This window comes from Pyxicephalus adspersus, chromosome 4, assembly GCF_032062135.1.
Source record: "Pyxicephalus adspersus chromosome 4, UCB_Pads_2.0, whole genome shotgun sequence".
Lineage (NCBI taxonomy): Eukaryota > Metazoa > Chordata > Amphibia > Anura > Pyxicephalidae > Pyxicephalus > Pyxicephalus adspersus.
In genome coordinates, this window is record NC_092861.1 from 6,673,626 (window position 1) to 6,692,578 (window position 18,953).

The 18,953-nt window shown below is 38.4% G+C and overlaps 1 protein-coding gene and 1 long non-coding RNA gene across 2 annotated transcripts; both read right to left on the reverse strand.

The window, feature by feature from the left end:
• Positions 1-1,500: 1,500 nt before the first annotated feature.
• Positions 1,501-4,138, reverse strand: LOC140330025 (uncharacterized). Its single transcript, XR_011920574.1, has 3 exons — positions 4,090-4,138; positions 2,210-2,263; positions 1,501-1,550 (listed from the first exon to the last, which is right to left on the reverse strand). It is a non-coding gene; the product is annotated as an uncharacterized lncRNA (long non-coding RNA).
• Positions 4,139-4,447: 309 nt separating this feature from the next.
• LOC140329410 (adhesion G-protein coupled receptor F1-like) lies at positions 4,448-18,953 on the reverse strand. The gene is made up of 6 exons (XM_072409661.1): positions 18,930-18,953; positions 17,354-17,410; positions 10,946-11,209; positions 8,275-8,445; positions 4,758-6,131; positions 4,448-4,471 (listed from the first exon to the last, which is right to left on the reverse strand). The coding sequence occupies exons 1-6, from the start codon at positions 18,951-18,953 to the stop codon at positions 4,448-4,450; spliced, it is 1,914 nt and encodes a 637-aa protein (XP_072265762.1).

Genomic DNA, 18,953 nt, shown 5'->3' on the forward strand with positions numbered 1-18,953 from the left:
GATATTATTTGGATACTATGTAAACTGTGTAATCGTGTATGAAACGAGAATGTATCAATAAATAATTAATATTTAAACTGTATTTTGGAGCCGCAAACCTCTTCCTTTTGTCTCCTCCATTATTTACACTTTTATTATATTTATTATAGCTTAACCCCTTCTTTCAAAAGAAAAAAATTATCTGTGCTGTTCATTGTCTCTAATTAAAGTCTACTAAAAACTCAAGTTTCATTCAATAACTGTCCACAGGGTGACAACGCAGCAGAGCAATTATGTTACGGCAGACAGAACAGTGTTGTCTCTTACAGGGAGTGAAAAGTGGACCATTCATGTTCTGGAAGGAAGGACTGGATGAACTTCAGGAGGTTAAAGTTTAGAGTACCTCAAGTACAAGGCTCTTTTCTGCACCCCCCTTGCCAATTTTTCTTTCTTTGTAAACCATGACTATGAGTGACAACTCTATGAACTAGTATTTTTAAATCAACCTAAAGTATAAATTTGTTAGGTAACTTCGTACTCTATACTAAAATACGTCATGATAAGAGTCTTGTATATTTATCTGAGGTATATTATACAAGCATTACAACCTTTATATTTTACTATTGTATGTATATTTTTGTCTTTTCGATAAAGACAAATGGAAGTGGAAAATACAGGGTCTTCTTTAAACACCCGGCAATCTCCTCTCTTTTCTCTACATTTTTCTGACCTGCCAGACACATCAGTTCAGCATCTGACATATATCACCCAATGAAAGGTTCCTTATTTAGGACGGGATGTGGCATTTAAAAATTACAAAGTGTTTATGGGCTTATATTTATTGTTTTCATAGTGCTTGCTCAGTGGTATAATGAGACCAGTGGTGTGCTATATGATAAGATTGTTTTCATTATTTCTCTATTGTGAAATAATAGTGGGTATGGTATTGTGTAAAAAGCACAAAACAGTATACAGATTGTGTCATGGAGACATAAAAAATTAAGTACAATTAAGTACAATAAAATTTATTTCCAATAAGTAGACAAAAAACAAACAACCTATTAAAAAAACTTGCCATGTGCAAAAACCTAAACAACTTCTCCACTTTATAAATCAGTAATTCTTGATCTTAACATGGGAGAACCCCTTATAAGGAACTTTCAGGTCTTCAGGGAACCCCTTCTATTATTACTATATTCACAGCTCATAGTACATTAGTGTGGTGGTCAGTGGGAAGAATTCCTCTTACATTGCTGGCCAGTGGGAAGAATGTCACCCTTACTGAACTGTCACTGACCTGAGAGGTACAAACTGCTCATTGCTCAAGGAATCCCTAGCAACCTCTGAAGGAACCCTGGTTGAGAAACATTGCTATAGATAATTTATTGTATTGATGTGTTTGCCCAACACCATACTGTATACTAGGGGAATGCTAAATAACACCCAATATATCATTTGTTCACAAAATGATAATAATAATGAACTGTAAAAACGATGTAACAACATTCATGGTGTACTTACTGTACAGTATTGGCTAGAGGTATTCAGGTGGTGCTGGTCACTGTTGTGGCCTATAAAACACAGACAATGGATTGGATTAGTTTATATCCTGTACATCTATAGAGTGTAGATAGAGATAGATAGATAGATAGATAGATATGAGATAGATTTAGATTCTCTCTAAATTCATCCATAATATTGGTTCAAACATAGCATTTTCTATTGTAACAGGTGCACACTGTTAACAATTGGCCTTCAGGTGACAGAATGTGTCATTGTTTTGGCACCGAAATGCAGAGACTTGAACACCTGTGAGTGAATTTCAGGTGAATTGACAGGGGAAATATTTCCAAGTACACCCCTATATATACACCCCCTTAGTTTTAATATACTGTATTTGTAAACCGCAGATTGTACAGTTCTAAAGTGGTATGTTTATTTTTCCATCTTTTGTTTCCTCCCAAGCCGCACAAAACGCCTTCCTATTGCTGTACACTATGTTCCTCAGATATAGGAAGAACATGCCATTTGGGTGTTTTTGGCCTATGGTATTACTCTACACATACCATAACAAACCACAAGAATGTTTTGCTCATTGACTTCCATCATGTTGAAAATTCAGGATACTAAGAATCGAGAATTTTTGGACCAGTTCAGCCAATTGGCCTCTAAACAGAACCATGGCAAATTCCAGTTACACCAAACAGAACCAATTTACACAATTTCTTACCAAACTGCTTGGAGATGAAATCTTCCAAAGATATTTCTTGAGAACATCCGTAACCTGAGGCAAAAATACAAAATCAGATTGTTCCAGTCTGAATGCAGAATTGGCTCCCTTATGGAGTACACGACATTCACAGCTAAAACCTACAACCGGATAGGATAGGGCAAGGAGAGCTCAGATGAATATCCTTTACTTAAATATAAGTAAATTCTTTTTTTCATACATAAAATAAAAAAAAGGCTTGAATAGAGAATGTAAACCTTACTGTAATAACATTTCTAAATCTTACAGTAAAGAACTCTTTCCGCAGACAGGTAAACCTTACTTTTTTCCCATTCTTTAAATGTGTTTAAAGTATTCAAAAATATAGATACTAATCTGTTTCCAATCAGCATGAGAAATATTGGAAGCTTTCTGCATTTTTTTTAAATCTAGGCTGAAAGTCAGAACTACAATTTCTATGAAATATATTGGAAATTCTTTAAGGTTTTTGTAAGTTTTACTACATTCTATGGACTTGAACGTGAGAGTTAAGGAATCTCCAACCAAACATATCAATGAAAAAGGAAAAACACAAAGAAATTACTATCAATCCTGCCAGAAATTGTAATTGCTGAAAAACTTAGCCAGCTTCACTTTTAGGAGTCAGTTAGTAATGCTGCACTAAAATTCTAGGTAATGATGTTAGTTCAGTTTAACTCTGTGAATTGCTAAACATGTCCCCTGTATGTCATGGAGGTGAGAGGAAAAATGTTCTGTAGTCCTAAAATTTTCGTCCTGTCCAAGGGTGAAATGGCTGCTCCTCTGTATGCACAGTACAATGTGAGTTGTCATTTTAGGACAGGAAGTTGTGTACTCTAAGGATTACTATCGGAAAATGAGGGTATCAAATTATCAAAAAAAGAAAACTAGTCACCACATCTAAGCTTTAATAAGCAGCGATATGTGACATCTTTGTCCTTGGGTTACATTACGTTAATTTCAGTTTTTACATTCTCTGATTTATTGTGTATGAAACTTTATAGGCAATCGTCTGTCCTGGACATCATCATCCAGAAAAGGACCGATGTTGGACCTTGGAGTGGTCTACAGTGGACACCCCCGGAGAAGTCATGCAACCGTGCTCTTTTTTTTCCTATTTCAAGGTATTTCTACGAGTCTTAGGGAATAAAAAATGAAACCTAGTAAGAAAATTTGTACTTGCACTTTGCAGAAATAAAAGATAATCAAATTATATACAAGAATATAGTATATTTGGGAGTGAAATTGAGAAACATGATTTGCAAAATTTCAAGAAAATTGCAAAAAAAAAAAAAAAAACATTTCTTAATTTTCCTTTTAAGTACATGGTTGCTAGAAGTTAATGTCATTGGAGCAAAGTGGTCGCTGGACCTCTAAGGATCCCTGGTTTATAGGGGTTACTAGTGTAAAAAGGGTCATTGAATTATGGAGATAAGTAAAATACAGTCCTGGGGTAAAAAAGTCAACGGAGCACAGGATTACTGGAGCACAAAGGCTCATTAAAGCACATTGTCACTGGAGCACAAAGTATCCCTGGAATATGAGGTCACTATTATACAGGGGAACTGGAGAATACAGGGTAACTGAAGCATAAAGAATCACAGGAGCGAAAGGCCACCCATGCACAAGGATATATGGCTACTGGGTCACCCAACCACAGGGTCACTGGGGTTAAAAAAGGTAACTGAAGCACCAAAGACCTCTGAAACATACAGGGTCACTGAATTATGAGGTCACTGGAGCACAGAGGGTCACTGATGCCTAAAAGGTCACTAAAGTAGTGTTGTGTAGTAGTAACTGGAGCCCAGCTTCATAAAAATCACCTGACCACCTATACAATACATTGCCTTAAAAAAACTTACCTTTTTATCCAGGAAACAGCCAAACAGCAGCAAGAAGAACCCCTGCAGAACCAAAGGAATAAGCATGTATATGAAATAGATGTTTATCGTGGCACAATGGTTTATATTCTAACATTTTAGCTCATAGTGTTTTTTTAATGAACATATAATGGACTATGGCTGTGCTTACTTCCTCACTTCCTGTGGAATGAGTCGGGCTTTCACTAATAGATAGGCAAATAATACAAAATCTACAAGGCACTTGTTAAACAACGGTGCCCTAAGTCAGAAATATATTTTCCTAATGAGAAAGCACTCATGCAGTCTATACCATTCATTCCGTGACGTGAGTTCCTGCCAAACCCACAAAATTATGTCTTCATGAAGATGACTGGAAGTCATACTAAAACAGGAAAGTCATGGCTCAAACTGCTGCCATGAAATTGGAAGCACACAATAATCTAAAATGTCTTTATATGCTGTAGTATTTAAAGTATGTTTTGCTAGAAGCCCCTAAATTTACTGATTTAAAGGTGTGTCTACATACTATATAGTGTACAGTATATCCTTTTATTACTACTACAGATTGGCCTAAGGGCTTTGGTTGCAAAAATGATATGTATCCTGAATTAAAAACATAATAAAGTGAAAACATTTCTATCTCTTCTAAGATTTTCAACGAAACTTACCTGAAGAGGGTTCAGGATCACAAAAATGTACTGTAGAACTGTAGTGTTTTGGGCTGCTGAGATAGTGTAGAGAGGAATCCCAATAGCCCATGTCAAACCAAACTGTGGGGTACAAAATAGAACGGCCTTTGCCATCTTTTTCACCACTTCTTCATCCTCGCTCTTCCCCTCGGAGATTGATGGCCTCAGAAGTTTCTGAATAACAACGGCAAGAACTATGAAGTTGATGAACATGGTTACCATCACGGGTATATTAAATGCCAGATTGGCACCAGATGTGCCATCCAACCAACAAGCTTTCTCCCTCCGGTAGTTTTTTGGAAAAAAAAACAGGAATGTTCCCACGGCTATGGCCACCGGACATATGTATCCCAGCACAACAGAGACAGACACAAGCTCAGTCTTGGTAACATGGTGGAAAACAAAGAGAAGTCGGGATGCTAGATAGAGGCCTTGAACTAAGGTCCAACAAAAGAAGCTCACAAGGGAAAAATGGCTGCAGAAGGTTAAGGCTATACAAAGCTGATCTTGAACAGAGTGATTGATGAAACTGGAGGCTAGGAAAGAGATCATGCCAATTAAGAGGAACACAGACATATGGAGGATGGCTATGTGTCTGTACTGAGCCGCCATTTTCATAGAGTGTTTTAAAAGGATCGCTTGTATCATTATACAAACAACGAGTGACACTATGGAAATAATAAGTCCAATTCTAGTCATGTAGTCCAGTATAACTGAATCAACAGTATCTGCCGGTACGGAGTTAGACATTAAGACCGCAAAGGAGGTCAGGTGACCACACTTGCAGTAGGTGGATCCATTGACAACTTGGGTAACACAACCCTGAGATGACCACTTATTAGAACGAAAATCCCAAAAGACGCATACAGCACTTTGGTCATATGTTCTGTTGTCACATGTAAAGGTTGTGTTGATATTCGCCATGTGATAGATATCATTGTTTATCTTCATCACATAAATCTGTATTTCACTGGCTAAGAAATAGGAGTTTGGGTCTGTTGTGTTACTGTAGTACAGGCTGGTAAAACTATAGTTTTTAGGACTGTAGGACATGAAAAGTAAATTTATGTAACATCCAGAGGAGAAATTGTTGGTCTCATTCTTCAGTGACACAGATTTCGACGAGTCAAGGTGAAGGATTCTATTGTCTTCCAGATCTTTGCAAGAGGACACGGAGCAGAAAAAATCAAAGTTCTTGTAGGCTTTACTTAAAGGCTGATAGGTGACTGACATCACGGAGAAGATACCCTCAAGACATTCTAGCAACTCAGGACCAAAGTTGTACTCCAGGCTGACTGAGGGCTCCAAAGAAGAAATATTCGTCATCAGCTGGTCAGCAATTGACAGCACTTTCTGTGTGATTAAAAACACAATAACAATCTATTCATTAGTTCTTATTAAAAGCATTTATTAATCAGTCTTCATTTCCTATGTATGTTCCATTTTTCCATTAGATTTACCTTCATCTTTAACGAGGGAGCATTATCATATCTGTGGTCCCAACTCCAACCTCCAACCCTAACTTATTATTAGGAGACAATGTAAATAGTGGTCAGATAACCACACCAAAGAAAAAAAAAAATACAATTTTTTTTACATTTTTTAAAAAAACCTAAATGTTCGGAATTTTCTTAGTATACCTTTATCACCATCACTTTTTTAGAGCCCTATTCACTGTTTTCTATTGAAATAAAACCTGCGTCTTGGCAACTGCTGATACGATGCATGGTAAGGCATAATGTATGTGCATTACCATGGATTTTGATTTGTTTTATGTTTTGTACATATATGAACTAGTGCCAAAAAATTAGCTGAAAAAAAAGGAAAAATGTGTTTTTTTCATAATTAACTTTTTTTTTATTAAAAGGGGTGGGGGAGCTCCTCTCCTTGTGTGTTTACTGCCGCAGCAGTAAAGACTGAATGGGAGCCCAGAGCTTTGTGCTGCTCCTTCTGCACATGTCCAAGTTCTGGGCTCTTCCTTGCAAAGAAACAAAAGTGCCAATCTCACTTTTCAGCACTTTTTTTCACATTTACAGGATGATACATAACCCGATCCCCGACCCGATTAGGTGATGTAAGCAGAAGAAAGAAGATGGTGACACCTGGTGGTTCCTCCAGGCTGGGACGAGGACAGAATCCAGGACAGTGCAGGACTGAATCGAGGTCAGGTGTGGAGGGATCGAGGGTTCTGCCGAAGTCAAAGTAAGTATGATTTTTTTTTTTAATTTTAAAGACAGTTTTAAGAAAATACGTGTAGCAACGCATGACAAAAACCTGTGTGTAGGCATGTGTTAACCTCCCTAGCAGTAACCCTCAGTGTGACTCGGGGTAGAAAAAAGTTGCTGAAAGCGGTCCCCCTGAGTCACACCGGGGGTAGGTAAACCTATGGGAAGTAATAGTAAATACAGCCTTACCTGATCTGCCGGCACCCCGTGTCATTCATCGCCGCGATCCCTATTTTCTTTCTTCTACCTCTGGCGTCTTCTGCACACGAAAAGTCACCTGGGAGTTCCCGGTGACGTCAGTGCGTGTGTACGTTGCTGGCGGGGCGGGAAATTCAAAATCCATTTGTATTGTATTCAATACAAAATAACTGTCTTGAATGGAATACATTGGTTTACATGTGTAAAAGCAATACATTGTTTTCATGAACATTTATTTTACAGTATAATATATTAGTAGGAGTATAATATTTATTTTTAAGAAATTAAAAAAAATAAAAAATATATATTTATATATTTAATATATTATTTTTACATGATTTTGTGTTTCAAACTTTATTATACTCATACTATTTTATTATACTGTAAAATACATTTTCATGAAAAACAATGTACCACTTTTAGACATGTAAATCCAGTCAGAAATGCACCGCTAGGGAGGTTAATGAACTAAATATTTTTACTAGAATATTATATGAATGGGATATTGTTAATTTGTTTGTATTACACCTGTAGGTTGCAATTAACGCTTAATATAGTATACATAGATGACATAAAGTGTGTAAAGAATGTTGGGCTTTTCTAATAACATGTTCTGTCTGCACGCTTCAAGGTATCTTCTGTATAACTGACAAATTCAGGTACTTTGTTCAGCTAGGGGAGAGAAAGACCCTCTTCTGTGCCTCTTACATGAAGTACACTGCTCCCTCTGTCATCTGGTTTCCTTGCTTTTTTGGTCTGTTTCATTACCTCAGCTATTATGTGAGCTCCAGATATCTGTCACCCACTGGTGGAAAGAAAGGATAGACTGGGTCTTATTTATTAAAGCTCTCCAAGACTGGGAAAGACAGACTGATGAATCTGATCTGATCCAGCAAACTTGGAATAGATTTAAATACATAATTTTCTAAATGTTGGCAATTGTTTTAAATCCTGGACCAGATTCATTCTAGGTTTGCTGGATCACCCAGGTTCTCCCATGATAGTCTATCCTCACCAGTCTTGTGAAGCTTTAATAGATCTGGCCCATTGATTCTGATCTGTACAGTACTTACTTCCACTGTGATCACGTTAAACTTGAGATTGGACAGCTGAGCTTTTTTGGTGATGTTTCCTAAAATATATAAAACTAGAGGAATTTCAGTTTCCTGGAACCCATCAGAGTGGCCGGTGGTATAACTCCAGAGTGACTCTATGACATCCAGTCCTCCTGAATTCAGCTGGTTCTAGAAATACAGGACAGTGGTTAGAGGAATAATAGGGCATAACCCTCCAATTATCACAAAATGTGTCCGTGTACTACACATCTCCCCCCATCTAACAGGAAGATTGCTGTACTAAGGACCCTTTTATTTGTAATGTACATTTAATTATGTACAGGGATCAGCATGCATATTACCTGCCACTAATTTGGAGGGATTGTCCCTCTTCATACTGCCTACCTATGACTGATTTGGAGGGACTGTCCTTCTTCGTACTGTCTACGCTTGAATAATTTGGAGGGACTGTCCCTCTTCATACTACCCTAATGTACTGATTTGAAAGGACTGTCCCTCTTCATACTACCCTAATGACCTGATTTGGAAGGACTGTCCCTCTTCATACGGCCTACCTGTGACTGATTTGGAGGGACTGTCCTTCTTCGTTACTACCCTAATGTCCTGATTTGGAAGGAGTTTCCCTCTTCATACTGCCTACCCATGACTAATTTGGAGGGACTGTCCCTCTTCATACTGCCTACCTGTGACTGATTTGGAGGGACTGTCCTTCTTCGTACTGCCCTAATGTATTGATTCGGAGGGACTGTCCCTCTTCATACTGCCTACTTGACTGATTTGGAGGGACTGTCCCTTCTCATACCCCCAGCTGTCCCATATTTGTAGGGACTTTTCATGTCTAACACCTGTTCCTAATATGAAGTAACTGTCCCTGTTCATGCCTACCAACTGTCTCTGATTTGGAAGGACTTTCCCTCCTTATACCGCCCTAATGCCCCGGATTTGGAGGGACTGTCCTTTTTTATACCCCTCATCTGCCCCTTATTTGGAGGAACTGTCCCCCTTTACATTTCCCAAAAGTTCCTAATTTGAGGGAAAAGTTGAGGGAAATTCCCTCTCGAACAAACCTACAGTCCCTATCTTGTATGTAACCCGGGGACTACCTGTATATTTAAAACTGAGTATAAGGAACGCTATGGTAAGTGTTTCTTGGGAAAAAAATCCATGTAATCCATGTGATCATGCTATGAAGTGTATGTAATCCTACATTTTTATTTATTTTTGTATGGTGGCAAACTGTACACTGTGAATCTTGAGTGAAAAGATCCACATAAACTAAAAATGGCTAACGTTTTAAGGGGTCTATTTAAAAATGTTTTTCTCAAGATTAATTTATTGACTTGATTAACCTTAAATATAAAACAAGGTGCACTTTCTTTTTCTCATGACTGTAACTGATAATTTTCTGGCTGGGTTTATCTAATTGAAATCAGTCTTTAATAATATGAAATGTCCACATTGCTCCTGGTAGCTCTAAACCATATGTCATTTTGCAAAGATCTGTCATTGCATTATTCTTTAAAAGGTAAAAATCTGAACTTACTGCAGAAGCTTGTTCCATCCAGAGCTGCAGATCGGCCTTGTTTATGATGTACATACTGGTGGCTGGTTTAGAACACATAGAAGATCATTGGAAACACAATTGTCATTATTCATTTATACATTGAAAGAATGCATATCCTCATTTGTAGCCAGCAGGTGGCGTTATAGGCTCCATTGCATGTATAGCCAGAGCAGGAACTCATGGAGCCCAGGATCATTCTGGGGATCTGAGGTCCACCAGAAGGAGGGAGAAGAAAAGCCAACCAGAACCCATAGCTTTCCTGGCACAGTGGCAGTTTTTTGAAGGCAACAGTTGCCCCCTAGATAGCCAGGCAGCTGTTCTGTGACCAGCTTATGTTGATGATTAGTAATTTGTTAAAACCCAAACTGATGAACAGAAAGTCCTTTCACATGAATGGATAACTGATTACCACTTTTCACTTGTAGTAGTGGTGAGTGACCACTAGGCGCCACTGGTGTTACATGTAAGTGTATCACCACAATGAAGGACTAATGTGGCTAAAGACTTACATGTACCAGTAGCGGCCTCTAGCTGCGCTTTACTGCTACTACATCAAATATAGCAATCAGAATGATTGGTTCAAACACACTAGGGATCAGAAAGATCATCCCTTGATAAATCCGGTGATCACCTTCTTAAAAGTGGTGTTTTGTGTATAAATAAAACTATTTTTCTGGGAAACAGGTTTTTAATCCTGTGATAAATTACCCCATAGTCATGAATATGCCAGGTTTGGTTTGTTAACTGTGCAAAGAACACTCCATGTTTGCCCAAATCAGCTAGTTCAACATGGGTCCTGCCCCTGACAACCATCAGCAAATGGAAATTATGTCTGCTGGGTATATTAGTGAGCCACACACTGATTGGCTGAAGGCTGTCAGGGAGAGTTCACCTAGCAAACTGAATGTTGGTAAATACAGTGAAGCTTTTTACTCCAACGTGATTAGGTATTTGAAATGAACAATACATATTTAATAACAGTGGCTTTGCAAAGTGAACAGCTTTAACCCCTTCAGTAAGTCAATACAATAAAATGTAGTGGAATGCAATTACTTACAGCTACTGGAGCCAAGTGTGCTGGATGTAGAAGACATTGTGCCTGACCCTGGCAAAGAACTTGAGGATGGTGGAGGGATTGTACTTTGTGTGGAAACAATTGCTGTGGTAGGTGTACCAGTCGAGGTCAATGCCGATGTCACACTTGTGGTTGGTGGTGATGAAGCTTTTGTTGTTACAGACTGGACGCTTGTTGTGAGTGATGTTGTTGTTTGGACACCAGCTGTAGATGGTGGAAGACTTGTTAAGTACGGTGGATTTGTAGGTAAGGAAGATGTCATGTGGACGCTCATTGTGGATCCAGTGGGCATGCTTGTGGATGGAGGAGATGTGGTTAATGTTGTATTTTGTACCATTGCTGTGGATAGTGGGGGTGTGCTTGATGATATGTTTTGTATCATTGTTGTGGACGGTGAGGGTGTGGTTGTGGTTGATGATATATTTTGTATTATTGTTGTGGATGGTGGGGGGATCAATGAACGACCGTACACACGATAGATGGTAAACGATCGTCGTCCAATCCGATCCGCCGGTCCGGTTGTCCATTTCCAGCGACTATTCTCGTTCGTCTGCGTCGTTGGTTACTTTTTTTACGAACGATTTTTGACCAATCGATCGTTCGTCGTTCGTAAAACGATAAAAATTGGAAGTGTGTACGCAGCTTAAGACTGTAAGCAGGAAAATAATACCTATTGCTATGTTCTTCTGCCAGCTCTGCACAATCACTGAACAATCACTCGGTAAATCTTCCTGCCCCGGATTCCCATAGCAGCTTCTATGATTGCTATGTTGAGCCCTACACTTTTAGTTTTATAATTTGGCAGCATGTCAGAACAAACATTACCTATGCTGGTACATAAGCTCCATTTTAGATCTCTCTCGAAGTAATAGGTCTGACTGCACCAAAGAAAATTTGTCCCGCCATCCGTAGTACATGTATTGTAGGTGCGCTGATTGAACAAGAATGGAAAGTAGCATAAACCTATCTGTGCTGTGGAGAGAGAAGAAGAGATGGCACATTCTTAATTTTAACCAGTAATCTACTGATTTTCAGTACCTGATCATTTTTTTATTCTTGTACAGTAACTACAAATGAGCAAAAATTGCAGAATTCAATTCATCACCACCAAAATTTTGGCAAAAATTTGCTTCAAAACAGTAAACCTTTACAAAACCTTCTCATGGTTGAAATAAATAATGAACGCAGAGGGTCACTAGTACCACGTCCCCAACAACTGAAGCTAATAAATACAAAAGTCACCAGGACTTTAATGGTACTTGAATAAAATTGTCAACTTCATGCCTAAAAATTGTATCGGAACATTTCTTTATTTTTTCATCATCCAATAAAATCTTTTAAAACAAAAACCTAATTTACCAGAATAGAATTATCCTTCACAATGTGCTATAAATATTTAGGCATCCTTTTATATGTACATCAATGAGCATTTCAACCAAATTGTTCTAATGATATTTAAATTGCTCTTCAAATCCTTTCCATATTGCTTTGCACATGTTCCTTGTTATATATATTTTATTTATATTTACTTTCTCTTCTGATATTAGTTGTATTTAACCCTTTTTTCCCAGTTAGAATAGTACAAGGAGAATTAAAAAACATAGAAAAACAAATAAAAAATAAAAAAGCTGAATAAAGTAAAAAGAAAATGCTTTAAAAAAACATAAAAATAGCATTTGTAGCACTAATATTATAAAATAATAAAAATAGCAATTGTAGCACTATTATTATAAAATAAAAAAAATAGCAATTGTAGCACTATTATGCTTATAAAGGTCCAGACTAAAAATGTATCACAATTCATCAGGAACATCTGGTGCAATCCAGAAGTTGGGCAGATTATAATACACAAAATCTTGTAACCCCTGAAATGTGTTGCGTTTCCCTGGTGAATTTTAATAAATGATTAGCTTGGATCCCTACAGATGGGAGTACTAATTTTTCAAAACACCACTCATATCAAGAATCCTTCCATACTGAATTATTACTAAGCAGTGTTTTCTAAATCTAAACCTCTGGTATTATTGTTTATTGTTATTCATTTTGACTACTGTTCATACATGTCGATCTCCTGTTCCGGGTTTCGTTCTTCTCTGTGATTTCATCTAATGGCTGGTATTCCATCTGTGAACAAACAAATTAGAAAATCTGAGTTTGCGCTGTGCAATGTTTTTGAGTATAATTTTGAGCATTCCCCCCTTATTTTCTGATGTTTCCTCCATTTTGCTTACAGTTTGCTTTTCAGTACTTTTATCATGTAAATTTTAAATTAAATCATCTTTTAGGTAAAATGTCCTAAATAAAGGACATTGAGTTAATATGACAAAATAGTTTTAGTATACAAATAAGACCTGAGGTTCAAATAGCTGTAACTATATCACTGAAATTTTTTTCTTTCCATTAATATTTTATTAGAAATATAAAAAGTTTGTGTTCTGAGGGATTGATGGGAGTGGGGTTTTATGGGATGCTTGGGCATCATAACTACGGAGTGCCAAATAGACACTTTTCCACACTTTCTGACCTTGTAACTAAAACTATACTGGTCAATTTCAATTTTTGAAACTTCATGTTATAGGGAGCAGCTGTCCGCATTTAATGCTTCTTTGTTGTCACCCAGTTGCATATGGTGTCAGCAGTCTGCTTGCTGTGTCTCTGTGTTGCTGCCACATTCACTCCTGGTATAGAGTACAGCTAGCTGTTCTGACACATATCACCATCAGGGACCAAAGTCAGTGCATTCAATAGCGCTCATTGCACGCATCGACCTCTTTATCTATATGCCAATTGGCACCATGCAGTGATCTGGGTAGAAGGACAAATTAAGACCTCCTCGGCTGGTAATTGGTACACCAGACGGTGTTTTTTTTTATGTGGGATATTTATTCATTAAAGGATAAATACACTTTCTTCTCTTGTTACCAAAATATGCCACTTTTTAGGCATGCCTGAATGATTTTGTACCTTTAGAAAAGTTGCTTGGCGCCCTTCTAAAAGCAATGAAGCCTCTCATATTTGTTCATTGAACCTCTATCAGCCCTTTCAATAGATTAAGCCAGCAGGTGTTTTACTGGGAAATGATTACTATTAGCCAGTATTTATATGGATTTATGAACTTTTTTCAACATGGCTAACAATGTAACATATTACGCAGTGCTTTACAAAGTCCATAGTCATGTCACAAGATGTCCCTCCAATGGGCTCACAATCTATGTCCCTACCATAGTCATATGTCATTAATAAAGTCTACGGACAATTTTAAATGGAAGGTTGATTAACCTAACGAAATATTTTTTGGGATGTGGGAGGAAACACACTCAAACACTGGGAGAACATACAAACTTCTTATAGATTGTGTCCTGGCTGAGATATGAGCCTGTGGCCTAGAGCTGCAAAGGCCAAAGTGAGCCAACTGAGCTGCCCATGAACACAATCAGACTACAATGGCAAATCTTCATATTCCTATTAGCCTTAGCATTTTGTAGGTAATTTACAAGTGAAATGTTGCTTATCTAATTCTCTCTAACTACTTCAATGTTCACTGTGGCAGCCCTCCACCCAGTCTTGGTCATTGCATTGTGGATGCCACTTGTAGCTCTTCTCCTTTTCCCTGGTTTCCTGTCCTACCAGGAATGTCACCTGTAGCCATCTTTCTCACAATCAATGTAATGGTTCTGGATATGTGCACTTCAACTTCATGCATGTTTTTTTTTTTTTTTAACATGGCATATACACATGTCACTCATGAGGCCAAGTACGTTCATTAAAATGTAAATTACTTGACATCTAATATGTACTTACTTATTATACAGATAATACATTAATGGGTGCGGTGCACATATTGTATATGCATACTGTGTTGAGTTGTGGAAAATAGCTCTTGTCTGTTTTCCATAGTGCAGCGCACATGTATATAAAATAAAAACTACCAAAGCACTAGACTTGGTTACTACTATGGTGTAAATAGCCCGTGTTGTGAGATCACAGGAGACCAAATTACACACAGATCTGAATGGATGAAAGCAGCTATGCACACTTATCTCCTAGCCAGGACTTTGCCCAGTCAGGCAAATGTGTGAGCAATTCTAGATGAAAAATTAAGTGAATTTTGCAAAGACAAAAAGGCAGTGTTTAATTTGTGAATGTATGTGTTGTTTTATAAATATGCAGCATCATGTAGGTTGAATTACATTGTAAGAGAAAAATGCAGAGGCTAATAATCCATATCTCTTAGCATTGTAATGGATACGGTGTGATGGTTTGCATTCGCTGCTCAGGGACTGTTTACAGAGAAGTGACAGATTGATAATAACAACACGCTTGACAAATACATATTCAAATCGAGAAACAGATCCTCCATAATGTGCTGCACTGATTTGCAAAGTAAATTGGCGAATTAAATTATATACACCTAGGGTTGTCATCTGTGTTTTAATAATTGAATAGAGTCATGTTTAAAGACAGAGGATCATGCAACTTTGTACTCAGTATAATAATATTCATTTCTTTTTTATGCAACTAACATAAGTATGTGAACTTGACTTGGTATAGGGAAGGTGATCACTTGCCAATCAGATGTGTGGCATGCAAATGTGTTGATATGAAACTGGATGGAGCTAAGTGTTGACCTCATTGTTCTTTACTGTTCTTTAAATGTATCAGTCACAATAACTGTCCAGAAAGTAGGGGGTAAAGAGATAAAACCCACTGTATTTCTTATCAGCAAATGGTGTCATTTACCTGTCTGTGTGACAGAACTTTGTTATTCCCAGAACTAAATTTGTGGAAATCCTTTGGCAGGTAAAAGACCTACCATATCTGTATTTTATCTGAGTATTCAGCTGTTTTTATAGAATCCCCTCTGAAACGTGCAAATTCCACCAACCTATGTCCATTATGAAGACGAAGACGAATATTGCATGGGTTGGTGCTGCTTGAAGGGAACCAGTGAAAAGAGAAATAAAGGGGCTACATGTCCCTATACCTCCAACTATAAATATTACTTGCCGAGTTGTCCTGCTGATCCAGTGGTCACCCAGTACAACTATGCAGTGATCACTAGCTCAGTATAACCATGCAGTGGTCACTAACCTAGTATAACCATGCAGTGGTCACTAACCCAGTACAACCATGCAGCAGTTACTAACCAAGTACAACTATGCAGTGGTCACTAACCCAGTACAACTATGCAGTGATCACTACGGTAGCTCAGTATAACCATGCAGTGGTCACTAACCCAGTACAGAGTACAGCCATGCAGTAGTCACTAACCCAGTACAACCATGCAGTGGTCACTAACCCAGTACAGCCATGCAGCAGTCACTAACCCAGTACAGCCATGCAGTGGTCACTAATCCAGTACAACCATGCAGTGATCACTAACCCAGTACAACCATGCAGCAGTCACTAACCCAATACAGCCATGCAGTGGTAACTAACCCAGTACAACTATGCAGTGGTCACTAACCCAGTACAATCATGCAGTGGTCACTAACCCTAACCTAACGCTAACTGGTACAATCATGTAGATCAGCAAACATCAGTTTAAACATTTGGTCTGGTTCCATTAGGTTTGTCTCCAACTCCTATTCTGGTAACAGCTGTAAAATTTTTATTCCATTACTTTCTGTTTTATATTTATTGTTCACAGTAGCTATTGAAGAGCCAACTCACTTCACGGTTCTGCAAAGCTCACTTCATTAGGGCTTGAAATTGGTAAAGCGTAACTACACTATATATATTTTGTTTGCTCCATGCCTAAAAAAAAAAGAACAGCTCTGGCTGAAATACTCATCCCTACCTTCAGCACTACCCTGCAGATATTTTCCTCTGCAATCCAACACTATTTTTCTATTTTCTGGGTTGAATGATGTCCAATATCACTAAGTCCAATTCTTGTGAGCTCAGTGGGTCAAAGATCCTGCCCACTGCGGACTCACCAGAGTATGCTTCAGAGAAAAGGACCATATCATGTCATACGTATATATTTCCACTTCCTGCACCAATTGACCCACCATTGGCGGAAGAAGAGGAGAGGTTGGAACTGTGCTCTGAACTGTAGAAAATGAGTGTATGCACATTTAGGAAAAAAAAGGTGTGGGGAGCTCCAAAGGGAGCAGAGAGGTGGTTGGGTGTAACGACTGGGAGAGCAGGAGTGAAGTACTTTAGAAATGTAGTTTGCAGAAGTTATAAAGATCAGGAGAGCAAGAGGTAAGTACATTGGAAATGCAGTTTACATGGGTGCACAAAGCCTTTTCCATTTATTGCATTATCAGCCTTAATGTTTAGAGGGAGCTTTCCAGTGGGGAAGCATCAATTAAAACCTGACACACGTTCTAATATTACATGACTTGGCTATGAATACATTGTATTTTATGTTAAAAAAATTGTACTGATTTCTCCCAATAAAGTAATTATAAAGTTGTTTTTCTACTCACAACATAATCTTCTCCATGAAAGTTCTCATAGTCATCAGCACTGATGTAGAAGACGACCTGAATCAGAATAAGGCAATAAAGGGTCGTCTTGATCCAGTCCATCACCCTGGCCGTGTACAGACTGACAGACCAGGCTGCATACAGCACCAAATGCTGCTATAGTAAAAAGTGAATGCAAATTTTAATGATTGTTTCTGAACACAAAACCATTAGCATAATACATCGTCAGTCCTTGTATAGGGGACGTTTCTTAAATTGACATTATGCAAATGTTCACAGCACCAGCAGCAATGAAAACAATTGATTTAATATAGACAAATGACACACCATTTTGTCATATTATTATTAATAATAAATATAATAAACAGAATTTATATGGTGCCAACATATTACGCAGCGCTGTAGATTAAATAGGGGTTGCAAATGACAGACAGATACAGTGATACAGGAGGAGGAAAGGACCCGGCCCCAAAGAGCTTACAATCTAGGAGGTGGGGAAGCAGCATACAGAAGGGGGGATTTGAAATGGTGGGTGAGTAGTGAGGGTTTTAGAGACAGAAGAAGATGGGTAAGTGACTTGTAAGAGATTGGTGTTAAGGGCTTTTTTAAATGAGCAGGAAGTAGGAGCAAGCCGAATAGGAAGACCATTCCAGTGAGTTGGGGCGGCTCTAGAGAAGTCTTGGAGCCGTGTGTATGATGAAGTTATAAGTGAGGAAGTCATTAGTAGGTTATTGGAGGAGTGAAGAGAGCAGCTGGGGGGGGGGGGGTTTCTTCACCAGGTCAGAAAGGTAAGTGGGACAAGAACTGTGTAGGTATTTGAAGGCAAAGCACAGGAGCTTAAATATGATTCTAAGATGAAATGGAAGCCATTGTAGAGACCTGCAAAGAGATGCAGTGGAAGAGATGCGGAGGGAAGGATGGATGAGTCTGGCTGCAGCATTCATAATAGATTGTAGAGGAGAGAGTTGGGTTAGTGGAATACCAGAGAGGAGGATGTAACAGTAGTCCAGACAAGTGATGATGAGAGTGTGTACAAGGAGTTTTGTGGTCTCAGGGGACAGGTAGGGGCGGAGTTTGGAGATGTTGTGTAAGTGAAAGTGACAGGAACTGAAAATGTTCTGAATATGGGGGGTAAATGAGAGGGCAGAATCGAAGGTGACACCAAAACAACATGCCTGTGGGGAGGGCAGTTAACAGTTAGAAATATGTCAGGGGGAGATTTGGAATGTGAGGGGGGATGATGATAAGTTCTGTTTTATCCAGGTTGAGTTTCAGAAGACTGTCAGACATCCATGATGATATGGCAGCATGAAGCCTTATCCAGGACTGAATATAAATCCCAACTCCAGTTTCCGCCCCAGTGCACCCCCACCCTTGATACTTCTTGTCAGGCCAGTTCACACTAAATACACATTGCTGTGATGTGGTGCTATTTATCCTCAAACAGTTTCACTGCAGAGCTGTGATATACGGTGCCCTGCTATACACTGCCAAAAATGCTGCTTTTTTTTTTCTTTGCTTGTTTTTGAAGTAATTTGGTGTAGAAAAAGTGGAACTAAACCCTATTTATACTCACCTGTCCCGTCCCAGGCGCTACCAT

Bases quoted from the DNA above. Each gene is read 5' to 3' on its own strand.
- LOC140329410 (XM_072409661.1), bottom strand. From the start codon at position 18,953: ATGGTAGCGCCTGGGACGGGACAG. The intron at 17,411-18,929 runs GTGAGTATAAAT...ATTCTGATTCAG, and splicing joins TAGCGCCTGGGACGGGACAG to GTCGTCTTCTACATCAGTGC. The intron at 6,132-8,274 runs GTAAGTACTGTA...TTAATCACACAG, and splicing joins TTAACGTGATCACAGTGGAA to AAAGTGCTGTCAATTGCTGA.